This window comes from Chrysochloris asiatica, unplaced genomic scaffold (assembly GCF_000296735.1).
Source record: "Chrysochloris asiatica unplaced genomic scaffold, ChrAsi1.0 scaffold00036, whole genome shotgun sequence".
Classification (NCBI taxonomy): domain Eukaryota; kingdom Metazoa; phylum Chordata; class Mammalia; order Afrosoricida; family Chrysochloridae; genus Chrysochloris; species Chrysochloris asiatica.
This window is the reverse complement of record NW_006408554.1, coordinates 6417052-6428496: the sequence shown is the minus strand read 5'-3', so window position 1 is coordinate 6428496 and position 11445 is coordinate 6417052. Positions and strand designations below refer to the sequence as shown.

General features: G+C 34.7%; 1 protein-coding gene across 1 annotated transcript in view; it reads right to left on the bottom strand.

The window, feature by feature from the left end:
- Window positions 1–2034: 2034 nt before the first annotated feature.
- Window positions 2035–11445, bottom strand: part of LACTB2 (lactamase, beta 2) — a 27423-nt gene continuing 18012 nt past the window's right edge. Inside the window, exons 4-7 of the mRNA XM_006860028.1 lie at window positions 7962–8140; window positions 4186–4334; window positions 2785–2866; window positions 2035–2160 (exon numbers count right to left, since the gene is read on the bottom strand). Coding sequence (XP_006860090.1) covers window positions 2117–2160; window positions 2785–2866; window positions 4186–4334; window positions 7962–8140 — 454 coding nt within the window. The 3' untranslated portion in view covers window positions 2035–2116. The remainder of the gene's footprint in view (window positions 2161–2784; window positions 2867–4185; window positions 4335–7961; window positions 8141–11445) is intronic.

The window sequence follows — 11445 nt, the reverse complement described above, 5'->3', positions numbered from 1 at the left end:
GATTTCTGCATTCTGATGGGTCACTTCTCTGGAATGACAACAAATATGGATCTCTTCCAATTGGCTGGCCAGGGAACTGTTTTCCAAAATGAGCATCTCCTGTGCTGCATTAGTTTGCTGCAAGATTTCAGTTTGTATGGTCAATTCCTGGAACCTTGTTTTTGTCTAATGCCTTCAGTGCAGCTCAAATTTCTTACTTCAGTACCATTGGTTCTTGATCATATTTTATACCTCTTGCAATGGCTGAACACTGACCATTTCTTTTTGGTACACTGACTATGCACTCCTTTCATCTTCTCTTGATGCTTTCTGTACCATTCAATATTCTGCTGATACAATCCTTCAATATTGCAAGTCAAGGTCTAAATTTTTCCTTCAGATTTTTCAGCTTGAGAAATGCTGTGTGTGCTGCCCTTTTGGTTTTCTAACTCCAGGTTTGTACACATTTCATTATAATACTTGACTGACTTTTCAAGCTGCCTTTGAAATTTTTTGTTCAGCTCTTTCACTTATTCATTTCTTCTATTTGTTTTTGCTTTCCTACACTCGAGTAAGTTTCAGTTTCTTCTGATATCCAGATTAGTCTCTTCTTTCTTTCTTGTCTTTTTAATGCCTCTTTACTTTCTTCACTAAGGATGTTCTTAATGTTAGCCTACAAATTTTCTGGTCTTTGGTCATTAGTAACTATTGCATCAAATCTGTTCAGTAACAACAAAGACTAGTCAGTAACCAATAATAAAGCATGCTCAAACAGGGATGGTGTTGTTAAGTGCCACCCAGTTGGTTTTGACTCACAGTCACCCATTATAGAGCTTCCAAGGAATGACTGGTGAGTTTGAACGTCTGACCTTGTGGTTCGCAGTCCACTGCTTAACCTCCAGTGCCATATCAGGACCCCTTAAACAGGGATAATGACTATTAATTATACCTTTTCTATGAGGCGTACTGAACCTGAGACACAAAGAGAGCTGCTCAGCTGCCTGAAAAATAGTAGGTATTCAGAAAGCAGAGGTGATGACAAGATTGTAGAAACTTGTGAGTAGATAGAAAATGGATAAGTAGAAGCTATGAATAATCGAAACCTCTGGGTATTGAATAGAAGGCAAATTTTAATTGGCTGGGATGATGTCTAAAAAATGATGTCAAAAAGAGGGATGAAGTCACCATGAATGGTGGTGAACAAAAGTCTTACTTTTGAAAAGGCAACAAAATAATATTAAAATTGCCTTGAAATGTGGTCTGCTATGTAACTGCTGAATTATCAATACTCCAGTCTATGTGAAATATGGTTGAGTAACTATACATGTGTTCCTGTCAGGTTTCTGTATTCTCATGAGATTCTTGTGCTCCCTATGACCTCAACCCACAAACATTAGATAGTATAATCATGTAACATTTCTCGTAATTCCTTTACCATGTGACATTCACCATACCTCTAGTTATGCATGGGTACAATAGAAAAACTCTAAGCTTGGAAAAGAAGTTGACATACTGATAGATTACAGGAATAATGGTTTATCATAATGTCTTTTATTGGGAATTTAATATTTTTCAATTACCAAATGTTGATTTGTATGAATCACTTGTAGGATACCACTGTAAGAAAATATACACTGTGCAGAGTTATAGAGCTAATACATAATCATGAGCACAACTGGCTGAAACATGAAAACAAAGCTGATATCTCTAGATACAGACAAAGGTCAAGGAAAAGGAAGGGTTACATAGAAATACGTGCTGTTAAGTGAAGCAGCCAAAGGAAACAGTGTTACTCATCATAGATAACAAACTTCTAAGCATAATAGCCAGGTTAAATTATACACATTTATTATTTTTAAAGTAACCACTTTAGTTAACCTATTGAATTTTTGGGAAAAATCTTTTAAGACCAACCCTATAGAAATAATCTCTAAGTGTATAATGGAATTTATATATTTTGAATAAATATAATACTATTTAAAAGAATACTTACGGTTATGCTCTATTCTCTCTATAAATAATGCATAATTAAGAAGAAATTACTGCTTTCTTAGGACAAATTATGGCTAACAAAACATACTTGTAGCTCAAAAGCAACAAAAGAAAACCCCAAAATAAACTCTTCATTAATCTGAAACTAAAGATGAGCTTTCCATTTCTTCTCAGAATCTGTGTTGCTAACTGTGAAGAGAAAAAAAATCACAAAGTTAAAAATGAATACAAACACATATAAATGCACTGGATTTTTCACTTAGCTTGTGGCTAGAAAAAGTAGTCATTCCTAAAATGATTTTGTGTTCAACATAAATTTGATTTTTACAAACTTTTCTGTACATGTAAAGACATTGTTAAGACTTCTATACAGAATTTACTTTTATTATCCCTTGATTTAAAGGCTTAAATATTTATAAAGATTATTAATGTGACAATTTAATACTAGTAAATAATTACAGAATTACTGTTTACTATGTTTGGATTTGTTTCCTTTACTAGTGATCAAAACTCATAGTTGTTCTAGAAGGTCTTGTGGCCTTCTTTCCTCCATGTTTCTGACTGTCATTCCTGTGAGTGAGGATCAGAACCTCTAAGGGGGATTCTAATTCCTGTGGGAGTTTTTGGTTCCCATTTAGACTAAAACTGGCATCGTGATAATATTTATTTGCAGTGCTTGTCTTCCCTACTTAACGTGGTATTCAGAGGAAAATGCTGATGAGTATTTTTTTTTCTCCTAAGAGGAAACTTGTGCATTTGTAAAAATATTCGAGACTATGACGATGAAAGAATTAAAATGGAATATATACTTACATACTTTACCTTCTTTTTCTAATTTTTTCAAATGAAGCAAGACATTGTGTTCAGCCATCTTATGCAAATGCTCAGGAGTATTCTAAAAGAAAAATGAAGATGAAATTTAAAAAAAATTGTTTTAAGTGAATCCTTCTGACACCTTAAAGAAAAACAAGATGCAACAACAACAAAAAAAACTGAAGCTGAACATTTTTATACAGTAATAAGTAAAATGATTTCACTTTTAAGATATTATATTCCTCTAGATAAAATATGCCATAAGCTCTAAATGTCCATATGCTGTATAAATTTGGACCAGTATTGCATACCCAGAACTTAGTACATAATGTTACAATCAATGAATGCAAATGTTATTCTTAGATATTTTTGATGTTATAGGTAGATGGCACTATGGTCTATTTTTATTAGGTTACATGGTTTTCATACATTTATACGATGTTTTTGCCCTGTTTTATAAAAGAATATAAATTTCAACTTTATGATGCATAATTTTTACTTTGGCTAACATAGTACTGTAGTATTTGGCAAGTGTCATCTGAATGACAAAGCAAATAATTCCTTTTATTCTTTAAAGAAGGATTATTGTTCTGGAAAAAAAAAGGTTGGATAATGTCCTCAGACATACTTAGGTTTGGATAGGAAGAGGAGAAGGATAAAGGAGGAGAAGAAAAATTCCAACTGATAGCCAACGAAGTAACTCTTTGTGAAGAGTCTTAAGAAAAGGAAGATTGTGCTTACTGAATTAGTCTACACTGCATGTTAGGGTTCTGCTTGCCTGTTTATCTCTGTGTGTTAGAGTTCTCCTTGCCTGTTTATCTCTGTGTGTTAGGGCTCTGCTTGCCTGTTGAATCTCGTTTACATCTCAGAAGAGACCGACTCAAAACACAACCTAACCCAGTAGAGTGCATCCAGCCTCAGAATGTAAATTGCAATTTCATGATTCATCATTTTGTGTTTTCTTTGGCTAATACAGTAATATAATATTTGACAACTTTTTCTGGATGCCATAATAGTGAGGATTTATAACAGGTAGGATAATCACATCAGATCACAGCTGAATAGATCAGCTAGTACCATGGGTGTGGTCATATTACATTAGATCTCACCATGGGGATTACTACCTCTGAACTGCCAAACCACAGAGAATCCAAGGCCCAGCCAAGTTGATACAAAACCTTAACTATCACACTCAACTAGGCACCTCTACATATCTTTTAAAACCGTACATAATCTCTAAATAAAGACAATTATAAAGTCATCCAGCAGCAACATTCCTCATAAAACTAACACAGACTTACTTTGTTCTGGGATGTGGTACATTTACCATACTTACAACCTACTAAATAGATTATTTTAATAGAATTGCAGTTATGTACAAATAATACAAACAAAAATTACCTTGTAAATGACTTTTACAAGATCCATAGCTGTAAATGATTTTTCAAAGTTCTCATTAAATACTGTCAGAATTTGCTGTTCTCGGATATTTCTGTGAGAAATGTACTCTAGAATTTTAGCTTCAGCATTACAGATTACTGGGCCATGTCCTGAATTAAAATAATTTTAAAAATTATTTCAAACAAATTTTAAAAATTAAGTACAATTTATGTCAATGCATTCTACAAACATATCAATTGTGTAATACCTATGATTTATTAAGAAATATATAAAGGTATAAGAGATTTAGCATAGTGGTTATGAATCGGGCTGCAAACCTCAAGGTCAGCAGCTCCAAACTACCAGCTGTTCCTCAGGAGACAGATGAGGCTTTCTGCTCCCGTAAAGATTTAGAGCCTCGGAAACCCTGTACAGGGTTGCTATGAGTCGTAACCAACTCCATGGCACATAACAACAACAAGAGATTTAAAAATTAGTTACAATGGTAAAAAATATTACAGAAGCAGTGCTGCAGGATAAGTATTTAACTGCTAACCACAAGGTTGGCAGTTCAAATCCAACAGCCACTCCTTAGAAACCCTGTACATGGTCACTATGAGTTGTAATCAACTCAACAGAACTTAACAACAATAAATAAAATTCATATAAAATGTTACTCTATATTTTAAAACTATAAATAAAAAACTCTGGCAATAAAATATTTTAAAAATTAAAAAGAACAACTACAGCAGTAACAATATTGTTGTTGTTAAGTGCCATCGAGTCAGTCCTGACTCAAAATGACCCTGTATGGGGTCCCTAGGAGCTACTGGTAGGTTTGAACCACCAACCTTATGGTTAGCACTCCTTATAGAGCTACACCACTATTGGAGGAAGGCTCATTAACAGCCAGTGATATGCATAAGATACAACCTTGTTTTCTAACAGCAAAGAGACTCAAAATACTTGCTCATGATTATCAAAGACTACAGCCTTCAGTATGGATTGTACCTCAATGTAAAGAAAATAAAAACCCTCACAACTGGGCCAATAAATAACATCATGATAAATGGAGAAAAGATTAAAGTTGTCAAAGACTTCATTTTTCTTGGATCCACAATCAACACTCATGGAAGCAGCAGTCAAGAAATCAAACAACATATTGCATTAGGCATATATATATATATATACTGCATAAGATATTTTTAAAGTGTTCAAGGGTGCGTCTGACCCAAGCCATGGTATTTTCAATTCCCTCATATGTATGGGAAAGTTGGACATTGAATTAGGAAGACCAGAGAAAAATCAATGCACTTGAGTTATGGTGTTGGAACAATACTAAAAGTACCATGAACTGCCAGAAAAACCAACAAATCTGCTGTAGAAGAAATACAGTCAAAATGCTCATTAGAAGCTAAGATGGCCAGACTTGGTATCTCATATTTCAGACATGCTATCAGGAGGGACCAGTCCCTGGAGAAGGACATCATTTTTAGTAAATTGGAGGGTCAGCATAAAAGAGGAAGACCCCCAATGAGATGACTTGGTACAGAGGCAGCAGTAGTGGGCTCAAGCATAACAACAATTCTGAGGATGGTATAGGACCAGGCAATGTTTCGTTCTGTTGTGCATAGGGTCACTACGAGTCGGAGCTGACTCAGTGGCACTAACATCGATAGTAACCTCATGAGACTGTTGTCAGAATAATATATATCAAACATTTAGAGAGGTGCCTACCACAAATAAGCATTGGATACAGTTAACGATTGCTACTGAGTCTTGGTGTGGGGCTGCAATATAATGCACTGGACTGAAAGGTATGTTTGACTCGCAAGGTTGGCGGTTCAAACTCACCAGCTGCTCTGTGGAAACCCTACACTATGAGTCGGAACCAACTTTATGGCACTTAACAACATTGTTACTATTACAGTTGCTCTTTTTATTGCCATTTTAATTTTTAAAATATCTTATTGCGTAAGTTTTATTTTATATTATTAAAGTATACAGTGATATATAGATTTTATTTGTTGTTGTTGTTGTCAAGTTCTAGGATGTTAACCTTAAGCACTCTGGTACATATATTATCAAATCTCATAAGGTAGGCCTATTAGTATCCCTTTTTACAGAAGAAATTGAGGTATAGGGCAAATAAATAACTTGCCTGTGGTCACAAAGCAGACGAGAGGTGGAGCTAGGATTCAGATCCCACAATCTTTGCTATAAACCAAAATGCTACACTTATTTATACAAGATTAAAAAGGAGGAATGTAAAAAGCAGCTTCATGTAAGTGCAAAAATTTAGTAAACATTCACCTATAGAACATTAATGTTAAAGAATCTTATGTATAAGCTAGCAATTCAGAAAGTCTGACAATCTGGATAACTTTATACTAAAGGATACTTGCTCTTTAAGATAGTATAAATTAATATATTACACAAATCTGCAGAAAGAATTTTTACAATGTCTGAGAACAGAGTATACTGGAAGTGGGAAGAGTGCTGTTGCATTGTGATGATTATAATCATTATAAAATGAAATGTGTTTGAATGGAAAACCAGTTTGCTCTGTAAACTTTCAACCCAATCATGAATAAGTTTTAAAAAATTCTGAAGCAGGCAAAGAAACCTATTGTCATGGAAAGGGCATGAGATTTGGCTAGAATACAGACAATCACTTTCTGGCCATGTGGCCCCAAGTTCCTGCATCTCTCTGAGCCTGTTTCTTCAACTCTCCAATGAGAACACTATTACCTTCTTCACAGGACTTTGGTCAGATGGTAGCTAAAGACGACTCTGCATAGTACCTCACAGGTAGGAGGAGGCTGTCCATATGGTAATGATGGTTCCAGACAAGAATTTACATATAAACTCCTGCTGTACTAATTAGCCATTCCACTGGATTCACTAAAAGAATCACTCCAAGGACCTTTGCTAGGCAGCCACTCATTAGCACAGCTTGGAGGTGAGTCCACAGAACATCTACTCTTTTCTTTAAAAACAGCTGACTGCTTCCATTCCTTCCATGTCACGATATTACTCCAAATGCTTGCTTCCCTTGTTCGTTTCCTATGGCCTCAGCAGTAGGAACTCAGGAGGAAATGTGAGAGCACTGAAAACACTGTATTTACAGATCTTTCTGTGGTTGTTTGCTAATTAGAAGCAAAATAGAAGAATTTAGGAAATTAGGTAATCCAAGTCCCTTTTTTTTCTTTTAGGTCCTCTTGATAAAGGGACCAGCCATACTGCAGAGTGAAGTTCTTTCGGAGGTATTAGTAGCAGGTTTCTTTTTCTGGAGAATGGAAGTAAATTTACCATTTTACAGCTGATATGGCAGCTAGTGATGGTTCAACAGTATGAATGAAGAAACCAAAGTTCAGAGGTCGAATGTTACTCAAGGTTATAAAGTTAAAACGTGACTGACACACAATCAAAATCAAGTGAATAAAAGTTTAAATTGTTTATTTAAAAAATTCTCTTCCACTCTAAGATTTTTTCTCAAGTTTAAGTCTTGTGAATCAAACAGCTGTATAGTTATTTTTAAAACCTCCCACAAAATACGGTCTCTTTGGAAACGTTTTTAATATAACTCTTGGTCTTCTTTTTAAGTATGACTGAATAGCTAGCCAAAATGTAGGGATGTACCTTAAAGAAACAATTTATATGTATGTCTTCAAAAGGAAAACACACAAACATACCACCAATCCCCCCAAACTCCTGCCCCCCTTCCCCCAAACACCTAAATGAATCTTCCTCATCATTTGACACAAATGGTTGGCTAGAATTGAAAAATAACCCACCTGGATATATAACATTAGCCTTGATTTTCAATAACTCTTTAAGGGAGTTCATATAATCATAAAGGTCTTCAAATACAGTTGTTCCTTCCCCCAGGATACAATCTCCCGAAAAGAGAGCATTTTCCTCTTCTAAAAGAAGGGCCATGTGGTCATCAGTGTGGCCAGGTGTGTATATAACTCTGGTTGAAAGATGGAATAGGAACAATTATGAGCTCTTTTAAGCTTAGAAGAAATTATGAGAAATCAATTATGCTCTAGGCTTATCTCTGAACCAGGTATTAATAAAGGATACATACCAATGCATTAAGAAGTTCCTTTCTTTTTCCTTGTGAGCCACTGAAAATTATCACCAGAAAATTCTTCCCTTTAACTAAATCAAATTTCTCAAGAAGTGCAAACTTAACACCCCACCCTTCACCTAATTTTATAATAGGCACTGATTGCAGAAAGTTTAGAAAATACAAAAGGAAAGTACTTACAAGAGCTAAACATTACCAATCATCCAACTGCCCAGAAACCACTTTTATTATAAATAATTTAATTTAAAAAATAAAATTATGGTATTTTTTATACCTAAATTAAAATTTTTTTAACCTATTATATTTTCCCTACCTCATGACATAATTTTTTAAAAACATGATTTTAAATGATTATACAGTATGAATGAATTATAATCCATTTAATTTCTTATTGCTAGACATTTATTTTCAGTTGTACTTCACTAATAACATTATGGTGACTATCTTTAAAAATAGTGTTGTTGTTTTTTTTTCAGTCTGAGAATTATCTTCTTATTGGAGTAAATGACAACAAAAAACCCGAGCCCTACTGCCATCAAGTCGATTCTGGTAGTTATTCCACACATACACTGAAGTCAAACTTTTTAGCTACTAGACTTTCTTGTTACTTTTAGTGAGATGGTCTGCATTTTCTTTGCTGCTCTGTTTTTTTCCCCCCAACAATTTATAAGCTACATATACTTAACTAGATGTATTAGTTTTACTTTCAAATGTGATGTGTTTCCAAAGGTTGCTGGGAAATTTAAAGATAAGTTTTAAGGGCTTTTTGAATAATAGTAGTTGGCACAAAGTTACACACTCACTCAATCCGTGGTAAATATTTCATTTTAGTAGTTGTTATTAAGTGCCATCAAGTCGGGTCTACCTCATAGTGACCCTGTATAGAGTTTCCGAGGAGTGGCTGGTGTGTTTGAACGGCCTACATTGCAGTTCAAACCGACCTTGTGTTCCCATTCTTCTCCTACAGCACTACAGTAGTGGCCATGTGAAAACTGCTAGCCCATTGTGTTCTGAAATTTCTCAATGATATGTCATGACAAACTTCATGTTGCTGGGCCCTTACTGGCCTTTTCAGTGTGGAACATGTGTTATTCAGCTCTAGAAATTTTTCTTGAAGAAGTTATTCATTGATTATTTTCTCTCATCTGTTTTTTTTTTTTTTTTTTGGTTTCATTTACTAAAACTTTTATTTTGTTAGAAATCCTAAATTCCTCCTCTAACTATGCTTCTATGGCTTCCAAATGTATACTTTATATATTATTAACTCTACTCCCGTAAAGATTTACACCCTCGGAAACCCTGTACAGGGTCGCTATGGGTCGGACCCGACTCGATGGCACTTAACAACAACAACAACATATTACAAATGTTTCAATGGTTAGGAGTCATCTCTTTTGTCTGATTTAACTTGGTTCTGTAGGATAAGCACTGGATTGTGAACTATAAAACTGGCGGTTGGAGCCCACAAGTTGCCCGTGGGAGAAAGATGAGGCTTTCTGCCCCGGCAAATATTAAGAGCCTTAGACACCCTGTACAGGGTAGCTACGAGTTGGAACTGACTTAACAACAACAACAAAAACAAAGTATTAATAAAATTATTCAGTGTTAAAAAAAAGTAATTCTAGGAAGTATATTTTGGCAACTATGAAAATGCATATGTGGGTGTGTACCATATCTGATGAATAATCTTATGGTTACACATGGAATGCATTATGACAAATAGCATACCAATGCTTTAAAAAAAATCCATTTGGAGAATAATTCTCTTTCAAAGCTTCCAAACTGTCTTATTTTTAATGTGCTTGCATTACATTAAAAAAAAATTATTTCCCTCCCACCTCCCTCCAAAAATTCAGTAATGGTTTTCTTCCATATTTTCCAGGCTGAAGGAAATGAGATTTCTTAAATTAGGAGGAACAGAGAATTTTCTATGTTCTAGTCACCTGGATAGTTAATTGCTTTACTTTGTATGTAAATTATGTTAAAATTAATTTCAGATGACATCAGAAGTGCTTTGCTAAAGATCAGAGGCACTGCAGCTGTGGTCTTCCCATTTATCAGGCTGAGAGTTTATCGAAATCTGCCACTTCTGGGCAGAGTAGGCTTTATAAAGACAGCTCTCAGAAAATTCAAGACAGCCAACAAAAACTATCAGATGGACTTTTCCTTGAGAAATCAAATTTAGTTCACTAGAAAGCTCTTGGGAGTTATATCTAGAATCATTTACTCAAAAACCATGCTAGCTTTCTACTTTTTATTCCAAGGCTCTAGGTGGGTATCAGAGTCCTGGTCTGGCACTGTGGGTTAATGTACTGGACAGCAAAGCTGGTTTGAACCAAAAGGTCGGCGGTTCAAGCTTACCGCTCACTTCTTGGAAACCCTATACAGAGTCGCTATGGGTTGGAACAGTCTTGATGGCACTTAACAACAACAAGATAGGTATTCTCTCTGCTTCTAATGGATTACACTATTATTATTTTTTAAGTTAGTAGTACTTTAGATGAACTGGACATAGACTACTTGGGCACTTCTTAACTGTCTATTCATGTTTTTTAACATTTTCTATGAATTGTTTAGCAATGAATCTTCATGTTAACAATGACCTGATAACAATGGAAACTGGAAATCATTATCAGAAGCAAATTAAATGTTTTATTAGGGTTTTATATAATTAAAACTATGTTTTAAGAAGGAATTACTTACTAGTAACCATATTTAAAAAACGAGTCTGCTTTCCTTGATTCTTTCTATGTTAGCTTTCCACTAAATATTTTTCTTTAATTTTGCTGTTGTTGAGAATATACATGGTAAAATAGGCACCAATTCAACCGTGTCTACATTTAGCAGTATTAATTACATTCTTTTAATTGTACAATTATTTATACCTTCCCCCATTAACATCAACTCACTGCCTCCAAATGTTCCTAATTTTTCAAGTTGTTGTTGTCGTCAGTTTTATCCCATTTAAATAGTTCTTTAAAAGAGCATAATGTTTAAGACCTTTTTTTTTTTTTATTTTAAACTAATTAGGCTAAACTATTTCGTTTTAAGACTTCAGGAAATATTTTTGGTTTTAGGTTTAAAGATTATCTCAGAGCAGTAGGGTTTACCTACGTTTACCAACCTTTATGGCTCCAGGAACTCTGGAGTCCATGCAAATGTGAAATTTGGTCTGAATGATTCCC